The sequence below is a fragment of the Sander lucioperca genome, chromosome 2 (genome assembly GCF_008315115.2).
Source record: "Sander lucioperca isolate FBNREF2018 chromosome 2, SLUC_FBN_1.2, whole genome shotgun sequence".
Classification (NCBI taxonomy): domain Eukaryota; kingdom Metazoa; phylum Chordata; class Actinopteri; order Perciformes; family Percidae; genus Sander; species Sander lucioperca.
Window position 1 is genome coordinate 9,493,070 of NC_050174.1, and position 27,873 is coordinate 9,520,942.

General features: G+C 39.8%; 1 protein-coding gene across 2 annotated transcripts in view; it reads right to left on the reverse strand.

The window, feature by feature from the left end:
* The window catches only part of dock8 (dedicator of cytokinesis 8), a 62,376-nt gene extending 34,552 nt beyond the window's left edge, over positions 1-27,824 (reverse strand). The window contains exons 1-8 of one of the 2 annotated variants that reach the window (XM_035991917.1): positions 27,566-27,824; positions 17,583-17,682; positions 9,321-9,496; positions 8,447-8,518; positions 7,605-7,713; positions 3,504-3,713; positions 2,850-2,935; positions 2,010-2,076 (exon numbers count right to left, since the gene is read on the reverse strand). In XM_035991917.1, the coding sequence (XP_035847810.1) occupies positions 2,010-2,076; positions 2,850-2,935; positions 3,504-3,713; positions 7,605-7,713; positions 8,447-8,518; positions 9,321-9,496; positions 17,583-17,682; positions 27,566-27,636 (891 nt within the window). In that variant the 5' untranslated portion in view covers positions 27,637-27,824. Of the gene's footprint in view, positions 1-2,009; positions 2,077-2,849; positions 2,936-3,503; positions 3,714-7,604; positions 7,714-8,446; positions 8,519-9,320; positions 9,497-11,712; positions 12,001-17,582; positions 17,683-27,565 lie in introns of those variants that run through there. The other variant, XM_035991920.1, reaches the window with a different exon arrangement.
* Between the last annotated feature and the right edge of the window lie 49 nt (positions 27,825-27,873).

Sequence of the window (27,873 nt, forward strand, 5' to 3'; positions counted from 1 at the left end):
CCCATGAGATACAGAGACAACAGTAAGGGATGCAGGGAAACAGAGAGAATAAGGCAAAGAAGTAGCAGAAATGTGGCTGGAAATAAAATATAAAAAAACACTCCTGAGGAGACAAAGACAAGTGTACTGAAGAGAGTTGGAGAAAGGCAGAAAGTAAAAGAGTGAAGGGTTCAGGGATAAATGGGTCAGTAGCAAATGTTTCACAGTTCCACTACAATTAAATCTAAGTGAGAAAACAAGCTTGGCAGATTCTCCTTCTCTCAGACAGAGACACATTTCATAGCTCTTTAACATTCTGGATCTGTCTCTGCTCAATGTAACAGGCAGGATGTTGTATTAACCTCACAAGGACAGACTTCAGTTCAAAAAATTATTCATCTTAAGTGAAATATGCTGTGACAACGTGACACTTCCGCTCTGCTCTTATGGACTGACGTCCGTAGGAAGCAGAACTGAAAATATTCTTGAAGGACAGTACACTCTTTGACATATAAGCTATTTTAAAGCTTATATTGCTCATGTTGTTCCAAGACCAGCTTACATGCAGCCCATTTTCAAAAATTATGGGGCATTAAATTGTAAACCCCATTTTACCCTGAGGACCATCTTAGAGCCATCAGCCTTGCAGACAAGCTAGAAAGTGGCTGGGCAGCAGCGCTGAGAGACCCTGTCTCATCTGAGAGATCCATGAGCACTTAATTACAATCTAAATCCTTCCAGACACTTCACCCAAAAATAACTATCCAGCTGTGTACATTTTGTAAATACCAGTGACCAGTGTTCCTCTCTGTTCATTAAGTTTTTCCACACACACACACACACACACACACACACACACACTTGGGGTTCAGTGCCTTGCACTACAACAATACAATTACAGCCTCAAAATTGACATATGTTGCCTTTGAACCTCCCTTATGAAAATGGCAACTATCTCCTAATAAATCAGACATGTATGTCTTCTTGATATCTATTGAACAATTAGAAAATGTATTGACTATATAAATTTGACAGACAGCATTTTTTTGTTTCTCAGCTGATTATGACTTAATCATTGGCCCATTTTCACCTATGTTTACAAGCATTACAGATGTAAACAAACAGCATCTGAAACATTGTGTATCTGGTGTCACAGTACAAGAAGACAAATTTGATAGTGATAGCAGGTTCTAATTTGATTGATTTGTTTTTTTTTTACACAGATTGTGCTTTAAATAAGAAACACCTTTGGTGTTATTTTCCATCATCGCTGTCAGGATTACTGCTGCATCAATCACAAGCACTGCAAAACTATGTAATATAGCAAGGTGAAGAGTCTCCAAAACATAAAACAAACAAGACCTTTGGTCACAGGTAGGCCAAACACCAACTGACAGACACTCTGACCTTTGAAACTAGCATTTACTGTGGGGCAATTGTATTGTAAGTGGTGTGTAATTTTGTCCTACCCTTGTACTGTATGTGGTACGGTCAACATGTCACACAAGTTTCCAGGACAAAAGTTATAACATGCTTTTAGTCAACATTAGAAATACCAATAAAGGGGAACTATGTCTATTTTCTAAATGTATACATGTTATTCGTATGGTCTAAAAATATTGGTAAACATGAACAACTCTCACCCAAATCCAAAAACTGCTCCATGGACAATGACTTGGTAAAGATGTTATAGATGACACTGAGAGCACCCAGGGTAGTGTATAGGAGTACATTTTTTTGTTTCAGAACTGAGAACACTACAATAGAATAAAGCTCATGTAGATTTAAAAAAAGAAAACAAAATCAGTCTCCCATTCATTGTTTATGAAGCAGCTCCAGAATTTGTACTTGATGACATCATAAGTTTAAGACGTACTTCTCTGGTTTCTGGCTTTGAGAGAAAATAGCTCATCTTCACAAATATTGATTGAACTTTCCTGGAATACATACTGGAATTCCTAATTCAGATGTTGTTCCCCTTTTAAGACAACATAAATCATAAGGACAACTGTAAAGCAATGTTTTCTTACCTTTTTCTTCTCTTTCAGGTCATACAAGGCCATAGTGGCAAATAAGGGCTCAATCTCAATCTCAAACCTATGAATGCCAAGAAGGAAAAGGAAATTAGTAATTTAATAATATCAAGACATATACTTAGCATATTCAACATTTGTATTCTGGGTTTTCCTTTTACTGTACTTAAATTTGATTCTATATTTTCCTATTCTATTCCCGTTGATTATTGTTACATAAAATGTATCACAGTAAGTGATTAGAGGGTTAAAGGATAGTGGTACTGAGGGTTAAAGTGCAGTGGTTGCCAAACCACTGCAAGCTGAGTTCAACTGAAACATTTTGCAGTATTATGGGTTGCAACAAGGACGAGTGAGATCAAAACACTGTGTGTGTGTGTGTGTGTGTGTGTGTGTGTGTGTGTGTGTGTGTGTGTGTGTGTGTGTGTGTGTGTGTGTGTGTGTGTGTGTGTGCGTGCGTGCGTGCGTGCGTGCGTGCGTGTGTGTGCGTGAGAGAGAGAGAGAGAGAGAGAGAGACAAAATCCCACAGAGAGAGGGAGGAACTTTCATTTTCTGGAGAAGAACAACAGACACTATACAGCACTCCTACCCTCTCCCACACTGCGCTGTCCGTCACATCTACAAGCCTTTTTGAAACAACTACTCAGACTTTCAACTCATCAGATGTGACAAACAAGAATGTACTGTATGTTAAATGCTAAGCAAAAGGTCATTTTCATAAACAAGGGGTGTTGGAATAATTTCCCCTTTAACACAGCTAACTGTTGGTTCCATGTCCAACTTAAGGCAGCTGTTTAAATACCCCCTCCTACAGTATTATGAAAATGTATGACATACTTCATGGTCTGGCATCGGATCAAGATGCGGTCTCCAGTGTGTTCTTTGGGGCAGTCAGGGATGGGCCGGAGCTCCACTGCATCTTCCTGGAGCACAATAGCAGAGAAAGTTTTCAAACCATGCAAAAAGAAATAGAGGAGTTATTACATTTGGAGGAGATTTAGAATCTTAGACAAGATTCACAGGTGTTTATAAATTGGGAGGAAGTGAAATTAAAACTACAAAATGGAAAACTGTTCTTCAAGTGTTAACCAGGTATATAAGTATGTGAATATTTGGAATTTTTCAAAAAATACTTAAAAAAATTGATTAATTGATTACTAAAATAGTTTCAGGATTCATTTTCTACTTAAAAAAATATTAATATTTAAAAAAAAAAAGATGATTTTAATGTAATATTGTAATATTGAGACAACCGCAGATCCCACCCTGATGAGCCAAAACCATTTGGGGAATAAAGCATGGTATATTGGAAAAGAGTGGAATGAATTAATGAACTGGTCTTGTATTCAGCTCACATTAGTCTGCATCTTGGTTTGTATGCCTTCTTAAGAGTGACAGGGACCAATCCTATCCCACATGATTCCAACATGCATGCATGAACTGGTACAGTATATATACAGTACGCGAGTACCAACTGTCTCTATTTCTCACCTCGTCGGCTGGGGGGTACAGAGCAAACAGCTCGGGGTGTCTGTTCCCCTGCCGTGCCTCCTGGTTGAAGCGGTCCAGCTCCTCGTGGCTGCTGAAGGCCAGCAGCCCCTCAACTCTCTTGTCCGGGGTCAAAGACCGCAAGTTAAAGTCAGAGGAGGTCAGTGTGCGGCCAGAGTCATCACTCAGCCCCGCTAGTGTTGGTGACTTGACCTGGGGCAAAGACAGAAAGAGAGGGGTAAGTGGGTGGGGGAGGACAGAGAGAATAGGGTGAGGGGAATCAAATGTGGAGGCGGGAAAGATGGAGCAATAAGAGAAAAACAATGGATGAGCAAAATAAGAGGGTATTAAGGCAGAATATCCAGAGGCATGGTATTAAGAGAGACATCAAAGAAAACAGGTGCAGGGTAAGAAATACTAAATTAATGGATATTTGGTCAAAGCCTACTCTTTCTCCATTTAAACTACAGTATATTATTTGAATGGGGTTTGCCCCATTCAAATAATCAACTCTATACTTCCACAGCATTTTATGAACCGTCAACAACATACACTACATTGAAAATGCAGCCTCCATGGTTATGTTGTCAGCAGACACAACAAACAGCTAACAGGCATTTATGCAGTCTAGACAGTGTTTTGGTGTGGAGACAATGATGTCTCTGGTGTTTTTGTCTGATCCAGGCTTACTTAATGTAGAAAACACAAAACATGCTCATGTTTATGTTCACTGTATGCTACAGAGAGTTAAGTGATAGGAGTCCTTAACAATATTGTTCAGCAGGTGCTTCGTTCTTTGAAATAAACATGTCGTTTCTTTGCTGTATTTTCATAGAACTATGTTATGTATGTAGAAAAACACCAGAATGTAGGAAATAAGGACATTGAATTTTAACATATGATAGGGTGGTATGAGTTACTCGTCACAAGTGATATTGATGCATTGTGCATTAGCTGATCAAGTTCTGTAATCAGAGATCTCCCAGCAGGCTGATGGCATGCCAGGCAAAAATTATAGCAACAAAGAGGGCCGAGCTGACTCACTGACCCAAAGCTACAATAGCCTTAAAAACAAGCTTGCTAGATGCTGCATATTTTTGACATCCAGTGCCCTGCAAGCAACAGCACAGGCCTGTTTGAAAAAAAAATAGCACCAGGCAGAGGCATAAGCTCAAAGCTTATAAATTAACTCACTTAATATAACAGTGTGATATGCAAATGTGCCTCTCAGATGCCCTGAGGTCAGAGAGTATAGTTAAAAATATTAATGTTGCCATTTGGCTTCTCCACTGTGTCCTCTGCTGTTTTGGTTGGAATATACAGGATTCTCACATTCAGAAAGTGACCGTGTATTAATACCAACAACCTCTACCACCTTATACAAATACATCCAAACTCTTATATTAACATAAACTTAAAATTCTACCTCCTTTGGGACTTCAATGAAAGGAAAGCAAAGGCAACAAATATATTTTTGAGCATCTTTAAAATTTCCTTGTGCCTGTCCACAGTCCACTCAAAGTTATTGAGTGTTGTTAAACGTAGGAAGAACATATTATTCCTGTTTACAGATAAATTGCCATTAGACTGTGCTAACGTTAACTGATTGGATCCTCTGTAAGGAGGCTGGCACTGGCACCATATGCAATTACTCAGACTAAGCTAGAGGGCAGGGCATAATGTTACTGCTCCCATGCTACATCCAGCTTGTCTCTTCCATTCCCATTATCCATCAATCTCACATCCCAGTTCTCAAACCACAGGCAAGGACTGGCCGAGCTTCCTAGTGAAGCCTTACCCTGTTGAGGCTCCAAGGGACCATCACGCCATAATCCCAGGGATATTGTTAAACCAGACTGGACCTTAGAAGAGACCCATTAAGCGCTGAGGGACAATAATGCTGTTCATCCCCTCTCTTCCCCTCGCTGTCACTCTCTTTCTGGCATGTAGCTCATGGGAAGCCTGCGGCGGTAATAGGGCCTTTTGGTTTGGGTGATTAACCAGAATTGGCAAGGATAGGGAGACAGGAGGGGGCTGATGAAACTGGCTTGTGGTGAGGGATGGCTGGGTAACCAGCCAGAGGCTGGGAGTGGCGCTGACTGAGACATGGATTGGCTGGGACTGCCTGATGCTGGGAGCTAGGGATTTGGCAACTATGAGACAAAAGAGCTAGAGAGGGTAGTGAGAGAGGATTGGAATTTGGCTCGAAATACTGTTAGCCGCCTACTGAGGCAGGGATCCCAAATGAAAGTAAAGGACTGAGGGATGCAGACGTAAGCTGCTAATTTGAAAAATGTGCATTAGAATAGAAAAAATAATGGCACATATTTAATCACAACATCTCTCCGACAGTCCAGCTAAACAAATAGAGATGAGGAGTGTTAGAGTGTATAATATTCAGGTTTAGTTCTGAGCAAGCCAGGTCTCCCACTCCTCCCTCACATTCAACATCCAGTATTGTCGTCTCTCTCAAGCCTTGATTAGTATGGACTACCATACTGCTCTCACTTAATGGCCTTCCTCTCACAAAAGACACTTTAAGTAAGTGCAAAATATTGGCATTGAAGAACAAAGCTGTTTTGTAGTTCTGCTTAGGAAATACAGTTTGACATTTTCGGAAATGCACTTATTTGCTTTCATGCTGATATTTAGATCTATACCAGTCTCATGCATGTGCTTAACATGGAGACTGAAAGCAGTGGAAAACAATCTAGCTTGTCTTTCACCTACTAGCACCGCTAAAGCTCACTAACTAATAATTAACATTTATTTCATTTTTTTGTGGTAGGCTACCAGGGCACACCACAGATTGTATTTTCTTTGTTCAATCCATACACAAACAAGATGCAGAACATGTTAATCTGTATCTACAGTAAGTTGGTAGGCAGATGTTTTAACTTTAGCTAAATTAAGATAATCTGCCAAACTTCTTATCACCTATTGGCTCAGAGTATATCTGTTTTAAGGGCAAACTGTCTAAGAAAGCAAATAAGTGTATTTCCAAAAAACTACTCCTTTACATGTGGGCTCTTAAAATGTATCAAGTTAATAGTATGTATACTAAGCTGTATCAGAACTGTTATATTTTTTTCAGGTTGTTCTCACTCTAATGGAACCTAACCAGGGGACCTAGCCTAAAACGCAGTCTCGACCACAAACGTCACATCAGCGTCACGCTTGCGTGCTGACAGCATTTATTCCACACTGAGGCAAGTGTCTATACTGGTTCTACCTGGTCTGCGAATTTCAAAGCCTCGAGCAGCAGGGCAGGGTGGTTTTGGTGATAGGAGCAGAGTTGTCTAGTGAAGCCTCAATACCCAAGACGTTCCTGTGTCCTGCTTCCCAGCTGCTGGGCAAAACTGAAAGGAGTCTGTGGGATTACAAACTGGAGCAGAGTGTGCTGCTCTCTGGCTCTGTACAGAGAGACAGCCCCTCAGCGTCGCCTAGGTTGCAAAATGTAGATAAATACATTTATTTATTCAGACCTTTTTATTGGGCATCAACCTCGCGTTTACGCACGTATTGTCGAAAAAATTGACTTGAAGTGCAAATAAACGCTTCAGGTCGCGTTTACGTGCGTAATACAGGGCTGAGACGCGAGCCTGACATAGCAGGTGCAGACACTGCTGGGTTCAAATGAGAGCGTATCTGTTGAGTTGATTTTAGTTTATTGTGTTGACTGCTGTAGTGCGTTTATGTTAAATAAAAAGTACGTTAATGCAACTGCCTTGGAGTCAATTCTTAATGTGAACATACTTTTATATAAAGCACCAGGTTAGAGGGAACCTTGTGCAATTGTAGAATCTTTTTCATTTCCAAGCAACATTGGTTTTGCCACTGAAATATCCCTAATGGAATTGTTATTGAATCGAAACCAGAAATCTAATCTTGTGAATCGGAATCAAATTGATTCAGGAAATCAGTGACGATACCCAGCCCTATAGGACAAGACTGACTGAAGAAGGAAAGAAGTGAAGAATTATACCAGTTTGGCAACATTGCACACCACACTGCACAAGACCGGCTCTGAAGAAGGCTTACACTTCTCCTTTATTGGGTAACAATAGTCAGAAGGTGTGTGCTGGCTATGATTGTGTTACTTACTGGCTTCTGCTGGTTGTCTGGCTCGACGTCCGACTCAAAGGTCTGTTTACGAAGGAGTTTGTGTAGGCCTACTCGCTCCGAATACGCACTCCAGCCATCGCCCTGGCACCTACACACACACACACACACACACACACACACACACACGAATGCTTTTATTTGGATCTACAAGGCATCGCAAGAACATACAAGATCCAAATACTATGAGAGGCGCCATTGATAAGGTGACAGATCTACATGGACACATACTTTACAAGTCTTTCATTCTCAACACACACACACACACACACACACACATTAAAAATAACACGCGTGGCAACTGATACACCTCTGCACTTCTAATCAAACTAGATAACAAAAACAGAAGCCTTACGCAACATAGTCACAGTGTAGAGTGTGTATTGTATGCAAGTGTGTGTGGGAGAGAGAGAGATATAGTGAGCACTACAATGTAGCAGACAATAGATCCCAGTGTTTAATGTTTATGTTTATATGTGTTTAATGGCTCCCTCAGTCCTATTGTTTCCTGTTTCACAGACACACAACTTTTCAGATAGTTGCACCTGTTGCACAGTGTGACAGCTAAGATACTGGTGAGGGCATGATTTTTGTTGTCGTCATGATTTTGGTGGTCTTTGGTTAAAATACTGCAGCTTGGACTACATCTGGTTTACATTTCTAAATTGTAAACTTAGAAATAGATTTACTTTTTTTAATTTTAAGGTATCCCTCAAGGTATCTAGCTGTATGTAAAACCAAACAGCATGTGCATGAGCTACACCACTCTGAGAGTCCTGAATATTCGGACTGTAACTGTTGCGTTTCTGTAGGAGACAATTTACCTTCTGGAGACCAAAAGCCACGGCTGAGTGTAACTCTTTACACAGTCTCTCACATGTGGATCCAACTCCAGTCTACAAAGAGAGAGACAAAGAGGATAAGAAGACACACATTATCATGCAGACACATGCAAACATTCACAGACAACTGAAAACTTTACATTCCTCCACTATCTTAATCTGTACTTCACGGTCAAGGTGCGGGACAAGTGAATGCTCTGAATAAACTAAGATAGCATGTGTTGGCAGAATAACTTTGCACTGACAACATTGAAGGCATTTAAAAATAAACAACTATGTCATCTGACATTGTAACTGCTACTTATTCTGCAACTGCAAAGATTCTCCTAAAATCTATCAATCCCAGCTAAAATATTTTAACTCTACACACCTGATGTATGAGTAAATAAAAAAAAAACTTTATTCAACTCGTCTTTTATCTATGCTTCTGATCTTCTGCCCTTTTTCTTTAATCCTTTTAAGTGTCTTTTATAATGTATTTCTGTTTTTCCTTTTGCCAAGAAGTTTGTCATACCTCAGATTTCTCAAGTTGCTAGATGTACAGTGTAAGGATTAACTTTCCTACATGGACTTACAAAGTATCTTGGAATGCAAGTGAGATGTTTTTATGTGCAACTTTTACATTAAGCAATCTGCCCAAAACCTTCTAGAACATGGATTTAGTAGTTGAATGCATGAAGACTGTTGTTTGACTTTTAACTCACAGCAAGGTGCTGCCTATGGGGTGAAATATCTTCTGTAACTATTCTTCTATATTTTCTTCTAACAGCTTGCCAATTTCATTTCAGGGAGGATTTTTTTTTAGACTGAGTGTGTGGTTTCCTCTGTGGTCAATGTCAGACATCCTGTGACCCACCCATCTTTAGGGACAGAGTGTCGAACAGTGCGACACTCCTTCTCCACCTGCTCCACCTTCAGGTCATCGTCAGGGAAGTCTCCAAGTTCCTGCATCAGGGCCGAGTCTCCACTTCTTAACTGTGACATCAGGAATTCCTCCAGGTCCAAGGGCTCCACTGCTTCATACGACTGAGGCTGCAGAATGAATGGATGGAGTAAGGGAAGAATTAGGACACATAGTTCTAAATATCATGAAATGATGAACATGTCAAGTAATGTTTGTTAAAGTGAAGTTTAAGGATCCTAACAGGGTTAGGTGGATAACCACAAGAACTTCTTAAGGTAAATATGATTTACATGCAAGGAAAGCATGAATGTAAATCATACAGAGAGACTGCCTCAGAATTGTCAGAGAAGGTTTCGTGTTAGGGTGACAAAAATAAAAGGAAATGTGGAAGATACAACAAGCAAACAACAAAATTAACAAAAGATGAATTCTTTGTGAAAATGTACAGGGTGATTGATGAGTTTGTACAGTCCACATAGTGCAGAGAAGTGCTGGGTAAAAAGAAAAGATAGGAAGGGAGGTGGGACCAGACATGTTGAATCAAGGCTATTTTCTGATACCTCATACCTTTAGAGGAACAAAAGATTGGAGCACATACATAAATATAAACTGGCCTGTGTAAGACAGAAAGGACATTTCTTCTGTGAACCTATTTTTAGACAGAAACTCTATCAGCCTCCACTCCAGAGCTACAGCAGATCAAAGGCAAAGCTGTAATCACTTTTATGTACAGTGCAAACAGGCTGTAACTTTCATTTGAGTCTTGGAATCATTACATTTTGTTCAAATCATACATCAGTTCGCACAACGAGACAAATTCCCACTGGCACTTAAAGAGAAAAAATAGACTTCACGGGAAGAAAAAACCCACAACTGATGAGATAACACGTCCCTTTTGTGGAGACAGCCGGGCACCACAAAAAGGACCTGGGAACTTTGATGGAGCAGGTGTTTTATAGAAAAGAGGCAGCAAACTGGGCAGACCTCCAATCTGATTACAGTAGGCAGGCTGTCGCTGATGTCAGTAAAAGCTTGGAAAAAAAACACCACATTATCATACTGAGAGATTTCCTAAATAATTAATAATAGTCTTTTCAAAGTCACTAGGCTAAATATATACAATGCACACAGTTCAGAGAGAAAATGTCCCTTAGTACTATCCGAAACAATATTTAAGCTTTTAATCATGCACACTGTCCCACACAGGAAGCATTTGCATGACAAACAGGTAGTGTGTGAAAGACTGAATGTGAGCAAAAGTGTGTGTACAGGGGACAGAGAGAGAAAAAAGAAAAATACAGAGCGTAGTCAGCCGCTGGCATACACACTAACAGATAATTATACGTACACACAGAAGATGTAGAGATAACTGCAGCAACAAGATGAGTCAGTGCTGTACTCAACTTTTAGAAGCAGAGCAAATTCCATTTCCCTTCAGACATGTTTTTGCACATCAATCCACCCTAAAGGATATTTTTCTCTGCTGCGCACTCAAGAGCAAATTGTACCACATGGGTTAGTATTAGCATGCAACACAAGAAGAAACAATACACAGACAGCCAGACAGAACAAGTATATAATTATAATGGTAAATGACAGGTCTACAGTATAGATGAAACCTTCAACTCCTTCTCATTTCTATAGTGGAGGCGTTTACTTCAACAATGGCAGCATTCTCTATATGTGCACTATCTGGCTCTCTGTCTCAAAGTTTAAATAATGACTGTGGCATGGCCTCCTTTTGTTGTTTAGTATGGAGGCTAACAAAAACAAATGAATGCAAATCGATGCATTCCTGTGATCAGCACCTGCTGTTCTGTGGAGTCATAAGAGAAGCTAGCAAGAAACTACCTCTCCTTACCAAATCAAAAGCCAGACTTTTTGTCAGCTTAGTCATACTTGATTGATACTTGATCACGGATTATAAAAGTGATGCCTTTGCAGCTATTTATGAGAATGGAGATTGTTTTTAGCTGCAGGAAGAATTGCAAATCTACAACTGATACAATTCTGTGCAGACACATGCAACAATAAATTAAAAAAGAAGTTTTTTTTAATGTAATTACACATTTCTAAAGCCAATAACTGTTATATAAATCAATATAGGAGCCTTTTCTAAGTAGCATACATCCATCTACCAACATCACTGTTTTCAATGTGCATTGGCAAACATGAGCAGGGACGGAAAACAGACATGTGAAGAAGTCACGACAAACAATGCTCTTGCGAAATACAGCCACATTTAACCTGAGTCACACTATTTAAGACAATCAAGTTTACCAATAATCTCATTCTAAAGTCTCACTAAAGGACAGCTGTGTTTATACAGAGATTGGAGACTTACCGTGCTGAAAACGGTACCATAAAAAGGAAGCGTACAAAATGGCGCACTCCGGATATAGGAACCTACAGTGTGCACCTACTGACGCTGAGTGGTTTTTGTTGAATCTAAGCCACAACGCAGTGCACAGATCCTCTTTAAATTGATCCTCATATTCCTAGAAGCTAGGAACTCCAGTAGATCTGAGAGGAAACAATCAGCATTACCAAAAGTGGAAGAAGTATTTGTAGCTAATCAAAATGAATGTTTAAGTTAAGCCTGACCACTTAAACCAGCAATATGTTTTGACAGCAGTTTTGAGCGTTCAGGCAAAGTGTATTGCAGTTTAGAGTTGAAAGGGAGAAACCACAAGATGATAGAGGAAGTGACATCAAGCAAGGCGTCCCTCCATCAACCGGTGTTTCAACAGACAGGAACAGAAACTACAGACACACACGCGTGCATGCTGCTTATATACACACACACACACACACACACACACACACACAGGCGCTGCACACATGCTCAAAAACACATGTGGCTTTTCCTCTTAATCTCTCAATTTGTATATTAAATTTACAACAGCGATCACTCAACATTCCTTATATTTAGGCACTAAAAATAGCAGGAGAGTAATAGAGAGGGAGAACTGTGATAATTAACAAAGTGATCCGCGTCACAACTGCAACAACAAACATCCCTCCCTCACCCGTTTCCTAGATGCAACTGCTGAATAATGGGAAACTATCATCCCGGGAGATTATAGTATTAAAACCCCTCTCCTGCATCCCAAATCCCACCCTATATTAAAGATTTGCTTGTATAAGCTGCAAGGTAAGCAGGCCTCATCCAGTGCCTATCGGTAGCCGAGGCACTGACCCATTTCCCAAGCAGGTTAGAGATTAGCCGTGTTGCATGCTACAAGCAGTGGTGGGATGGACGGTCCAAGTACTCCTCCTCAAACCCTGTCAGCTGACAAGCTCAAGGATCATCACTGGCTAAGTATCAAAGGGCTTTAGCTCAGTTAATCATGCACAGAGATATGTCAGGAGACTTAGTGCCTGAGAGCTTTAGAAAACTTTACATAAATGAGAGCGACGTAGGGCGGTAGGGGGAGAAGAAATGTGAGGAAAAGACAGAAATACAAAAAATCAGGAAGACTGACAAAGGAATACATGAATCTGGGAGGCAGAGACAGGTTCAGAGGGTACCACAGAGAGACTAAGAGTGCAGTGGGAACAAATCCCTGCAAAGGATTACTGTGCATCATCCTGTCTGCTTGCTGTTTGATAGGCTTCATCTGAAGAGGCAAGAAAACAACCTCATGTCATAATGGTATTCAACTCTCTGCAAAAACTAAGGGATACTAGGTTTTCTAAACCATGTTAAATCAAAGAACAGGCAGTGTCAGCCCGGATTCACCAGAAGCATGTTAAGCTGTGACTAAGTTCTCATCTCATCTATTGTAAGAGAAAGAAAGATTCTTCCATAAAAAAAAAACTCAGCTCTTTTTCAGAAATGCAGGCAGCTGTCTTTGAATAGCAGTAACTTATGTTGTGGTAGACAATCAAATTATAATCTTCGAGACTACACACCACACTGAGTCAGACATTCTCAGCACTAATGACAGTAAAGAGGATGTGAAGAAGATATGCTTGTAGCCCTTTGGTGATGTAAGCATAAACACTAAGGCTTTGTGAGTACAGTATTAGAGGGAACCATTCCACTCAGGGGCGGATCTACCAGGGTGCCATAGAGTGGCAAGTGCCACCCTAAAAGAAAGCCTTGCCACCCCTGCTGCCACCCCAGTTGGCAGCAATGAATTAAAAGTTATGGCCAATTTGACAATTTATGAGCGCGAATCTCCAATGTCCGACTGCAGTGAATGCAGCACGAGATGATGCCAGAGCGGCAAGAGCCTGATTTGTTTGGAAAACTGAGTGGCGCAAAGCGAGGGAGCCAGGAGTCGTGAGGAAAGGAGACACAGGAGGAAAGAGGTCAAAACAGATTAACTATCTATCAAGAAATGAAATTATAACAAAAGAACAGTGCTAGCATAGTTGCGATGCTGATTTTGAGATTATAAAAATCAGGTTGAAGAACATTATTTTGCTAACTATACATATAATGTTAGTTCGGTCTGATGTTTGTTCTGTGTAAAGTCGGCTACAAAAGCTAATACTGATTCAACGTCTGTCAAGGAAAACATTGTAAAGTTACTTTTAATCTTATAGAAATGAAGAGGAAAGGTAGCATATGTAGTTTTTTCTCACCAAAGAGAAAGGCGAGAGAAATAGAAAATGAACAACTGAGCAAGGTAGACGGAGAAGATGAGGTGGAAGGAGAGAGAGAAGAGGTGGAAGGAGAGAGAAGATGAAGACGAGGTGGAGAGAAAAGGGCAACAGAAAGGTGACAGAGATAGAATACAAGGCCAAGGCGACCGGGGACAGGAAGAGGTGGGAGAACACCACAGCGGTGAAGATATGGAGGGAGAGCATCACCAAGATGTGGAGGGAGAAAGTGAGAGACAAGATACCGTGCAGGGCTCAGACAGTGAAAGGGAAAGCAGAGTGCCTGGGCCATCACCAACGAGCTCCAGTCAAGCTGCTCCACATGGTATGGAAACTGTTGCTGCATATATACTAAGTTACATATGAATAAGAACAACATCAAATAAATATAAAAATTCATGTTTGCTTAAATATGAATAATTAGGGAAAGTTGTCAGTTTGAAAGCGTGATGAGATGGGGAGATGAGTTTTTATATTTTGTGTAGAATGTATTTTAGATCTATTGCTCAGATTAAATTAAAAAAAATAAACAAATTAACCTAAATACTCTCCCAGGCTAAAATGTTAGTGTGTGTTAACACAGTCTGATGGTTAGAACTAATCAATGACAGCGCTGCCTCTCTGACACAGTCCAAAACTGTTTGCTTCCCCTCTCATCACCTGTGTCTTACCTTAATGCCTTTCCTGTGATGATGCTCCTTACTTCTATCATACTTCTATCTCCTATTAAGTGAGATCTCATCGTATGGTCACTTATTCCTAATATGAACTGTTTCAAATGAAACCTCAAATGCCAGATATTGATTGCATGAGATTAAGTTTGTCTGTCTGAGTATGTAAATGGCAGCCTGTGCCCTTTTGTAGTGTGTACAGACTATTTCTCATCAAACTGTGATAAAATTCAGTATATATAAGTCTGCCATATGTTGCCACCCCTCAAAAATTCCTGCCCCCCTCTCGCCACCCATAATATTTTTCTAGATCCGCCCCTGATTCCACTGACCTTCTAGTCACAGAATTTCTCCTCAACAAGCAAACATCACAAGTATTAAGTTTAGTAGCATTATATATAATATATATAAACAGCACTCATTTTTAGTCTGCTTACATTTCTTAACCCTCTGAGACCTAAAGGATTTTTGACAACCTCTGGTCCGTCTGGTTTTATTTTCTAAAAAAGCTTGTAAAACATCAACCCCATTGTCCACAGTCAATCTATGAACATCATTTTTTTCAGTAAACACTGGGCTATTAGAATATCTGTGCTGCAGGGAGGTCACTTGGATGTTAAAAAAGGTTGTAGGACCTTAAAGACAATTAAATAAATAAAACATGAATCTCACAGATATGTATTGATATCACACACAGAGCAATACAAGCTAAGCCAATCTCCTGTCTAAAACACTTCTCATATGTCTTGGGAGTCAAACTGTGAAGAAATAAACACTATAACTTATACAGTTGACAAAATATCTACATTTCTTTTTTAAAAAGTCCAGACACTTTTGCCCTCATGACATTTACTTATGCCAATAATCAAAATAATAATGTCATGTTTATTGATAATATACACAGTAATGCTACACAAGCATTTGTGTTGTCTAAAACAGTTCTCCTATATATTTGGAGACATCCAGGGCAAAAATAAACATAATGAACATTATAACTCATATAAAAAAGACAAACTATTTACATTTCTTCAAAAAAAGCCCAAATGTATCCCAAAATTCAAAACAGTGATGCCATTCTTCTTTGTAGAACGGTTTAGAATGGTAATAGACAATCTTTGGTCACATCTAACTATTCTGACTTTGAGTGATCTCTCCTCTCAATATACAATCTTTGTTCTCCCTCGGATGACTGCCTTCCATTCGTTTACAAGACAAAAACAAGCATTATCATTATCATGGGAAACAAAGATGGATGGTTAGCATCGGAGCTAGCAGCAATCAGCGGAGATAAACAGACGAAAAATCATAAATTATGGACATAAAGTGTATCAATCTTGGATGTAAGAGTTTGGATTTATTGCTCAACGACCCCGAAAAAAGGCAGAAGTTCCAGGCTGGATAGAAAGACACCAAAGACACCCCCATCACTTTTTTTTTTTCCTAAACCCAACCGTTTATTGTTTTCCTAAGCGTGTGACGTTGGTCACCGTCGTGTTGTTGTTGTTTTTTTGGTTTACTAAAGCCTTTCCCAATGTTCTTTCCCTAAACCCAACCTTTTTTTTTTTTTTCTTCTTTCTTTTACATGTGTGTGACGTTGTTCTCGCGGTAGCACGGCACGTTCCCGCGATAACACATGTGTATGTTTACATCCGCTGTATACAGCATAGACATACACGTGGATAGCTCAAAATGCATACAGATAACACACCATTTAGCTTTAGGAACTACTTAGACCACCATTTGCACTAACTGTATATTGTCTCTTCTCTACATCCAGCATTTATATAGACTGATTACTGCTTACGTTGTTATTACTGATCTGCATCACTTAATAGACCACAACTTGCACTAACTGTATATTGACTCTTCACTACACCTCAGCATTGTCTATTGACTGTCTAATGACTGTCTATTGACTGTCTATTCATATACATTGTGTTATAACTGATCTACCTCACTAACTAGACCACTAGACTCTTTACACCATCTCAGCAGTGATATAGACTCTCTGTTCATGTATATTGCATATCCATTGAATTACTTGCACCTCACTACGTGCCGGCATTTGTAACTGCCCACTTATTCTGCACTTTATGTAGCATATTGTATTCTGTGTTCTTGTACTGTACTGAATGTGAAACTATTTGTATAGAATGTGAAACTATTTGTTATCTTGCACGCCTACGCTTTTCTTGGCCAGGTCACCGTTGCAAATACGTTACATAAAGGTTAAATAAAAAAAAAAAATAAAAGGAAAGTGGCATGTATGTTTACGCAAAGTCATAATGCCACATTTGCAAAGTTCTTATCTTTCATAAAGAACCAGATGTGAAGAGAACTTCAGGTGTTTCTGCTTCTTAGGTTTCTTATGGGCTGCCCTTAGCGTGTAAAGTTTGAGGCTGCAGATGATGCAGGGGACAGAAAGCAACCAGCCAACCACCCCCTCCCGGCCAAAGACAGGGGAGGCCTGTGACAGACCCAGAGCTGAGCGTCTGAGGGTGCCAAGCTACTGAAAAAAATCTTCTCACTTCTTCTGTTAAAGTCTCTAAAAAAGGGGGCGAGATGTCATTAAGTGGTGTCACCCAACTCCTCCCTCCTTCTTATCTCCTCTTATTTAATTTGGTTCTAACAAATTCAATCATGTTTACTACAAGGCACTTAAATTAATAATTTATATTGATATTGTCTCCTTGATATGCTTGTGATAAAATGAAATAGACAGATTAACCAAGTTTTAAACATTATGGGCCCTATCTTGCACCTGGCGCAACGCAACGCAACGCTAGCTCAAATGCAAATAACTAGAAACTTGTTTTTCTAGGAAGCTATGAATCAAACAAAAATACATATCCTGGATAATGCGACGAATACCTGCCAGGTAAAAATGACTAAATTCCAAAAGCCAATGTATCTTTTTATAAAGGGAACTCACCACAGTCAGGTACACTGAGGCCGAAGCGTTGGAGTTGGTTCGGCTGTGTTGAGAGCCATAGTTCCCATTGAACTGTCGTCTGATCTCTGCAGAAGAGTGCCTGGAACATAACGCATACATATTCATAAGGTTTTGTGTTCAGGAGGCAGAGGATAATAGTTAAATAATAGGATAATAAGTACACAAGTATTTCAGATTTGTGGGCTATTTGATTTAATATTTCTACAGAAACAGGCTTCAAAACATCTACAGCCTCATGTAAAATCATAGCTTTTGTACAATTCTACCAACATGCACACAGTGTATCTTAATAAGAGATGCACCAGTAATTCTACCATTGTTCCTACTTGGATTAGTTTGAATTGGTCAGTCATGGTGATTCCATTCAAACTATTGTTAGCTCTCTACAGAAGCACATCTCTAATGGCTGTGTAAAGGCTTTGTCAGGCTGGCAGCCATACAGGCAGTGGAGTAAATATGGTGTCCTGATTTAAGGGTCAGACTAAGCAGGAAATCAACATGACACAGGAATGGAGTAGTATTCAAATATATTGGATAGTTGTGTAGAATATGTATGTGTCTGTGTTTGCCTGTAGCCCTCTCCAAAAAGAAGGGAGAACAGAGGATGACAAGAACAAAGCCAGTGTCCCAATTTGTTGCCCACATTTCATCTCTATGCGACACTGAGCTAATGCACTGCCGATTTCTTTGTAATTAATCTACCCTATCGTTTGAGCACTACCAGATTCTACACAATGCCTGCTTTATTCTCTGCGGTTCAATGATGAAAGCCCAGTTCTGTGTGTAAAAGCCTGTGTATGTGTATTTACTATTTGTGTTCAAATTGTTCATATTTTTAAGTATTTGTGCAAGTGTCAAAAACAAGTTTACTGTAACATTGCCACACAGGGGAGATTTAGAGGGCAAAGACTTAAGTAAATGGGTCACATTCCCGACTGCATTCCCTGTGGTCAATCTCATGGGTTCATTAAGTCCCCATAGCTATTGTTACGACAGCCCTGTTACTAATTACCACCACAAACCAATAAACACCCGTGCGGAATCCCAGCATGTCAAAACCACTGAGGCTGCAGAGTCATGAAGCATGTAAAATCTGTGAGACAGCTTCATGCAAACATATGAAGAAAAGAAATACCATGAATGTACTGCAACACCACTGAATCACCAAACCTCTTTGCTTTCCATAAAAGCTGCTTAATATTCCATGTCCACACATAAAAATACAAAACTCTCTTTTTGAGTCTGGCATTCAAGCACATTCTGTTAATAACATTTTAACGCCCCTCCTGTCAGTCACATAACATGCTGAGTCAATACAATAACTGAACACCAGGAAAGGTTAAGGCATGGGTGGGAGAGCAGTAAATAAATATACACAATGAGCAAAGTCCAGAAGTGCAGCACCATTTTATTTAAACACAGCTGCCCCACTGTTATTTCAAATGTATTACAGAAATACAGAAAAATTTGATGAAGCATATTACAATACACAAATGCATGCTGATTTCCACAAGGAGCAGCCACAGACAAACAGAGGTGTGCCTGGCCACATTATCAACTTTTATTATATTATCAATATCAACAACTACTCTGTTAACCTACACAGTTCACAACATATATTTAACCCTTATATAACCCTCAGAGAGTAGACCTCAGTCTGAAGGAGCGGTGCAGGTGTACACACATATTCTGTACAAACCCTCACACCTGATAGCTGCTTATTACAACCACAATCATCCAATATGCAGATTTATTAGAGCAGTATGTAAAAAAACAGCACTTGGAAACCTGCACCTGCACATCAACAACCTAAATTCTCTTCAAACTAGAGCTGGGCGATATGGAGAAACTCAAATATCAGGATATTTTTGACCAAATACATCAATATTGCGGTGATATTGTAGGGCTGACTATTGGTACAAAATATTTACACAATGATATTTTTGATAAATAATGATCAGTAATGTGGATATAATGACTAAGTGGGTAAAGGCAAATGATAGAACAGCTAGAACAGTCTGGTAAGTTCAGAAAATTGCATCACTTTACTGTAATGTTGCCCTTAAAACCAGGAAAAGACAACACTTATGTCATATTACGATATCCAAAATTTAAGACATTATCTAGTCTTGTATATCGATATAATATAGACATATTTGCCAGCCCTACTTCAAACGGCTAATGTCTAAAAGGAATGTGCTGAGATGCTCCTTGTAATGCAATGTGTCAATTGTCAAATCACATAAGCCAATGGAGCTTAAAGGGGCCGTAGGCAAGAAACTAAAGCTCCAGGAAGTCTTAGGTCAACACAAGAAATGACACTCCTAGCTTCACCTCACCAGGTATCTGAAGAGGAGTAATTGACAGGCCAGAGTTCTGACTTCTGCCTCAGACATCTTCTGTTTGGTCAGATTGGTTTTTAGCATGTTTCACTTTGAAATGAGAATGACTACTGCTGAGATGTATGTAATTCTGATGTGATATACTTTTGCAAACAAAAATGCCTATTCTTGCTCAAGGGCAGATTGTCTGGTGGGTGTATTGAGCTTGTACCCAGTGCAATTTAAACCCTGTAAAACCTTCTCATAACTTGACTTCAAAAGAATCATGCCCTACCCTGTGTGCAGACTGAGCCGACAGCCACTCACACTAACTGTGTGCACTCCCTCTATATCTTTCATTGGGAGTTTGGAGACAAAGCTCAAAGGTCAGGCATACCAACACTTTATATAAAGAACATACTTTATATAAAGTAATATTTGCATATACATACACATACATGCACATTCTGTCTGCTAACTTGCATACAATGACACACATTCAGAGCCTGTCTATAAAAAGACCAGGCAAGTAAAAAAGTAATCAGCTTTTGCCTAGGCATGTCACAATAACACATTTTGCTGGACGATAAATTGTCCCAGAAATTATTGCGATAAACGATAATATTGTTGTTCTGAGACCATTTTCATCTAATATAATGATAATGGCATAATAATGCAGGTACACCTTTTCAAAGATCAATACACTTTTATTTCTAAAGAATATTTAACACTGGAACTGGAAGACATTTTAAATATCCACAATATGTCTTTGATCTCCTTTAGTATGTCGTCTTTCATGCTGTTCTACAGTTGTGGAATTGCCATTTGTGACACGTATGTTCTCCCAGGCAATTCGTACTGGCTGTCAAATGTTTGCAGCATTCGTCGAGTGTTTGTGCGATAAGACTACAGACTCTGTACTACATTTAACAATTATTTATTAAACACTAACTATTACATTTAAATAATATATAATTAATAAATTATATCTATATCTATGTGGCTATCTGCCACATGGCGAGTAAATGTTTGTATCAAAATAATTCTGTTTTTCAGTCTTCATTTTGGCGAAGGTGCAGCTACTTTCTTCTGCTCCTCTGCTGTCTGCAGGTCAGAGCTTCGCAGGGACAGGCCGACACCCACACACACCCACACACACACACCCACACCCATACACCCACACACCCACACAAAAACTGGCGCACACACCAAACGCCAGCCACCACGTCACTTCTGTTTACTGATAGCTATCGTTTACCTCAGGCTAATTAATTAGCTAGTAAGTGACGATTTTTTGCAGCCAGCCTTCCAAAAGAAAGCACAATGAAATTAAATAACCGATCATTAACCGTTGACCGACAAACAGGTAACAGAGTCTCAGTTCACCGTCTGGGAGCCTCTGACACACTTTCCGCACTCCGTATCGGCGGACAGCTGTAGGCTTGTACCGGTTAATGTTCTGTGCATTGTTGGACACATGCAGCCACTTTCCTGAAACCGCTTGCGAGACATAGTCCACAGCGGCGTGTATGTCTGAGCCTGTCTCCACCACCTCCACCTGCAGGTTGTCAACTGTGTGCTTTGGAATGAAGGGAGAAAACAGGACGCCGAGTAACACGGCGGATATCGCTCATATACTTTTTTTTTTTTTTTTTTGACGGCACCTTAACTGCAAAGTGCTGCGGGAAACCCTGCTCCAACAACTAGTGTTTTCTCTGTCTCTCTCTCTCCACCAGGAGTCCCGCCCACACAAAGACCGTGCGACTGACAAGAGGGTTCACTCCTCGTTACGCTAAGGAACCGAGAGTGGTCATCCAGTCTCTTTGGTAGAGAGAGAGACAGAGAGAGAGACAAGGAAAACAAACAAGCATGCAAATGGAAATTAACGTGGCCGGAAAAATTATCGAGCTATTTTTTTTTATCGTGCGATTAATTGATTTATTGACTATCGCGACAGGCCTACTTTTGCCAGCAGACATTATTTTAACACTAGTAGAAAAACAGCTTGTCACAGCATCTGTCATTCTCTTTATCGGGCCTGTGTCTTGGCATCCTTTGTGACATAAAACCAAAGCTGCTCTTGTCAGGAAAACAAGCAGATCTTTGGATTTTGATGATTCTGCTGAAATGATAGAAAAAGCAGCTTGTGTCATAAGCCTGGTATAAAGCAATGTCTTGATAATATTGTTTTTACTGAAACCACTAAGACTGAACAAGTTACAAAATCTCATAATGGATCAACCCAGAGACTTTAAAGGTGACACATACAGTATATGCTGTCAACAATGCCTGCAAGGGCATTGGTGAATAGAAGTCAAGAGGACTGAATAGGCAAGGTTCAGTAAAACATATAGTAACAAACAGCTGTTATTACAGTTGACTGCTTTGGTCTTGAATGCAGCTCTGTGGTTGGTGTGCCTCATCAGGGCAAAGGGTCTTTAGATCGGACATCTCTGAGAATGACCATAGTGGCATTCCCCAAAAGGCATATTCTTCAACACCACTCTTTTAGTGTGATAATGTTTTCCTAAAATAAAATGAGAGCAGACCCAGCATCAGCAAATCAGTATAGACTGCAACTCCTTTGAGCAATGGATCAGGTTTCCCGAACATCTTAAACATACAATTCAAATAATTGCTTAGGAATTTAGCTTAGCCTAAGTAAAGCACAGTGGGCATCAGAATTTGAATATATCGTGTGGTTATGGTTTACTGGCAGTGCTGCCACTGCAATCACAACATCATCTTGGTCACATTGAATGTCAATCTTTATTCCTACATAGTGTAATAATGTAATGTATCACTGAAGTAAACTTCAAAGAGGTAATCCATGGTTTTACAATAAGGCCGGGGTAGGGGTGGAATCTGCGCGCACAGTACATGTATATGCAGTTTTAAGGTATCCAAGCTACCACAGTGTATGTGAATGCATTGTCTGATTTCCTGTGCAACCTGATGTCTCTGAGTAACCTAATTTCTTGTGTGAATGCAAACATATTGATTGTCACTATTTAACATGCTTTGATAAGAGGCTTTGATATCAAGCTAAAGCACTAAAAATCAACTGCAAAATGTCAATAAATGCTCCCGCTTTGGGATCGGATCATCGGACATTTGAATTGCTATTAAAAGAGCATTTTCCAAGCAGAACACAACATCCTAATGCCAATAACTACAAGTTTCCTTTGTATTTTTTCACGAGATATAATTAGAATAGGTAATCAACACTGATGAGGATGGCACTCTTTAAACAGCTGCTACCAGAGCCAGAATTAAAAACTGACAGAAAACTCCAACTATAAATCAGGGCTAATGACACATTAGGCACACTGATAAAACACATAAACACTCAACACAATTTTTGGCACTATTATCCTGTTGTTTGTTTGTATAAGAGCTTTGTAATGTATATCATAAATCATATGATGCACATCAATTACAGCAACTACAGCATTACTATGTCATGTCATAGCACTGATTAGTATAATTATTCATCATAAATCCATTTTTGGATGATTACTTATTTCATTATTTTAATTGTTACTAGGCAACAAAGCAATTTTGGAGGTAAAAAATAACATATTAGAGTAACCAAACTTTAATAGTTATCAGCTGTAAAATAGGAATATATATTTGGTTTCCTTCACAGATCAATGGTTAGGCTATGATATTGTGATCATAACCATGGACCTTGTGTCCACTGTCACACTGTGCTAATTAGATCATCCTGTATGCACACGGAAACACATTGTCTCTTATTCAAAGACAATGAAAAATGCCAGATGGCCAAACATTTTTCATAACTCATCAGAATAAAATAACATTTGATAAAGCAGCTTTGTGTGTGACCCCATTATTTCAAGTATTTATAAGCTGTCAAACATACCTCTAATCTGTCAGTGATGCTGTTAGACTTACTTTAATGTGAATATGATCAGCTGCCTGCTAAACAGATGTTTTATGTTCCTGTGACATTACAATTATATACTGCAGCATGCTAAAGGATTGTACAGGACCTGCACAAAGGCTGGCTGATTTCTGAGAGGTCTCAAGTCTCATTGTGGGTTCCAGAGGGAAAACCTTTTATCATCCCCTCCCTATAGAAATTGGTTGGCCCCTTTTTGTAACTGCATGCTGTCTATGGCAGGCCTGCACTTGCTGTGTGTGCATATGGTGTGTTCCTGTCAGCATTTCTGGAATCATTGGCCAAGCATTCCTTGAAACACTGCTCTAAAACTGGAGTTGCAATGCTTCTCATGGCTACATTTCAGATTAATAACACACACACACTCCCAGATAGACAAATCTATAATTTTACTCATGATTATCTGCATTTACTCCTTGTGACGTGACTCTCACCACTAGGCATACTGCTCAGCCAGATAGTGTAATTATCCCTATTATCATCATTATTATTAAGTCAAGCCACTAGAGGTGGGTGGCTCCTTTAGCTTCTCCCTTCTGCTTTCTCAAATAAGTCATTTCTCCCTCAGCTGAGCCAAAAAGAATCCCAGGAAAACAGAGAGTGGTGTACATGACAAGAGGAGGAAAGCAGACCAAAGGGATGCCCCCACTGTCTCATACTATCATATGTCTCCAGACTTAATGGGTCTTACTGCTATCAGCATCATCACTGCTCAGCTTCCTGTCAGAGGGAGGCACGCACAAACACAGCCATTTAGCAAGACTGGGGACACAGCAGCTCCGAGCAACAACAACAAAAGTGACAGAAGAATACTTTAAACACAACTTATAGCTGAGTTTGAATGCTTTAACCACAGGGCAAGTCATTTATTAAAAGTTCTTTGGGAAGCTACAGCGTCTTTTTGAAACGCTACCCAATCCATCACTCAATGGCCCACCAACAGCCATGAGGGTTAACAGATGTCATTAACCAGAGCCCACAGGAAATCAGATGTAACTCAATCCGGATACCCCTGCCACTAAGGAGTATTGAACAACAGAGGCCCCACGTCCACAGCTGTCCTCACACCTGTTACCATATGCTAGTAAGTAACATGTTCAGCGGTAGAATATTAAGTGTTCAGCTACCTTCGATCTCCTCACCAAAAGTGAACACTGTGCTACCCTACTATGTTTTGCATTTTTGACTGACATATTCTCACACCTCTTTTCCATTCCCCTTTTTATGTGCTAATGAAGAAACACATATTTCCTGATTTAAAACTGCCATGAACAACAACAAAAAAATGAAGTGAAACCGTAGCGACATAGTGTCCACAGTGTGCAGGATTTCCTTTACACTCCATCGTGATAGACAGAGGAACTGCTCGTAAGCACATACAGAATATTTAGGGGTGGATAAAACAACATTTCTTATTTAACCCTGAAGTAACACCTCTACAAATATGAGACATATTAGTTTGTGTGGCAATTAACAGGTTTTCCATCCTGCTACATATTGTTTACTTTAGTTTCAAATTGTGACCACTGTTCCTCTTTGTCACTGCGGTTTGTTTGTGTCTAGCTTTTGTTGCCATGATCAACTAAACCTGCAGTTTGTTTGACCAATGCATGTTCTAGTGGCTTAGGTGTTCAAGACGCGGACCATGTAATCACAATGTCAGCGGGTCTGGCCATGGGACCTTTGTTGCATATCATCCCTCCTCTCTCTCCCTTAATTTTCTGTCACTTTTCAACTGTCCAATATCATAATAAAGTCAAAAATGCTTAAAATAATCGCACATGTCAAAGTACTGATTGTCTGATCTTTTTAATAGCTTACACTACCTGGCATTGGACCTAAAATGACCCACGTCTGAGTCCACCTCAGAGTCCGTTTCCATGAGGTTTTGACATTAGTTCTGTACCTAACACGTGCTGTACATAACATTACAACAACACAAAAAAGAAGCCGTATATTACATATTTTTCATTCAATGTTACTGAGCTGACAATATAAAAAACAATTTATGTTAAAAACAAACATAATTCCCTCACTACAACTAACAACAGTATGAGAAATCACTGTCAACTAATGTGAATTGTGTCTCTTGCATCATCCCTTACTGGCTGTACTGTTTTGCAACCACACATTTCACAACATCATGCTTTGCTACAGCGCAGCATCTTCTAACCCCTCCGCTGGCTCATCACTAGATTCAAGCTGTGACCCAAGATCCCTCACATCTCTCAGCAGCTGAGCTCAGCTCTGCACAGCACAGCACAGCACAGCACAGCAAGGATCCATGCTTTCTCCTTGCTATTAAAAACAAGAGGACGGTGCATTCACTGTTGTGGTAGATGGTACCAGATGTGGTAAACAATCAGACATCAATCAGCAAATTTTAGATTATCGATTAACCTCTTAAATCATTTATTTGCTGGTTTTAGCTTTTCAACTGTGAGGATTTGCTGCCTTTCTCTGCTTTATATAATTGTAAACTGAATAGTTGTTAGACTGCTGTTGGACAAAACTTACAATTTCAAGACGTCATCTTGAGTACTAGGATATTATGATTGGCATTTTTCACTGTATTCTTAAATTGTATAGACAAACAAATAATCATAAAAATAGCTGGCAGATTAATCAATAATAAAAAATAAAAAAAAATGCAGCCCTACTTTAAATCACTGACTGCATCAGTGGCAATTCATTAAAATCCCTTATGTAAGAAAATCATTTATTTTTTATTAAAATATTAATTTTCATCCAAGTTACAAAGTTTTAGATGGTACACTTACTGTATGGGGGCTTTTTTTTGGGGCAGTAAATGCTTTAAAGAGAGCATCAAAGAGGATTTAAAAAGTGCCTTTTGTGTACAATGAAAACAAATGTGAGGGTAAACAATATGCCTCCTCATCATCCACCATGATGTATTTGATCAAAACTAATCTCTCCACCTTCACAATGGGAATGAACCATCATGCATAGTTAAACTGCTGCAACATCACACATAAAATGTTCAAAAAGCCACTCAGTTTGATCTGCACATTCTGTACTGGAGAAGCTAATATGCCGGTGCATGCTCATCATAGGAAGTAGCCTATTAGTGTATTTGTTTTAATGAGTCGTACTACTGAGAAGGCATGGAACACAATAGACTTCCATGTACATACTTCCTCCACACCTGGCCAGTGTAATAGCAGGAACTATGACCACATCCCTTACTCATTTATAGCAGCTCTAAGGGCTAGTCAGACCTTATGCAGCACAGGAAATTGTCATATAACAAACACTAGATATAGAAACAGCATCCTCACGAGGAGGAAATGACACTGATAACATACAGATTGGTCAAGCTAGTGTAGAAGCTTCAGCGTTGTGTCTCCACTTCTGAGTCTTTGTTTATGTAAATAACGAGCCAACAAGAGAGACAATGTATCTGGATGTCACTATTACCAGAAGTTAACTGTCCTTTAACATTTCTTATGGGAAAGTTACAAATAAAAAGTTGGCTGTTTATTATCCTCCAGGCTGCCTTTTTTCCGGGACAAAGTGAACTAACCTGCAGCATTAACATTCATAACATGTGGCTGCCTGCCCCACTGTGGAAACCCCTCTAACTGTCAAGACAGAGCTCCTACCCATATCTCTGGGGAGGTACCAAGAGTTCACATTCACGCCTAAAACTAACCCTGATAGCAAAACAACCAGAGCTAACCTACAGACATTTTTACCTGTTGATTTTAAGAGCGAATGCCCGTCGCTCCGCGCTGTTCAGAGAAGCCATATGCGAGTCTGAAGTCATCAGCAGCGTTGGCTCTGTTGTTTTCCTGCGGTCTCGCCGCCTCGCTGTCCCCTACGCACCGCTTCTTCTCCTCGTTACAGCTCAACTGTCATGTCAACACTCATCTTGGTTGTGACGGCAGCAGCTTTCCTGGGTGTAAACTTCCGCATTTGATTACAGCAGTCCCGTCATGCGCCATGCGTCCCGTGGAGAGAGAGCGCGCGCGACAGAGAGAGGCGCGATTGGTGGGAGGGGATG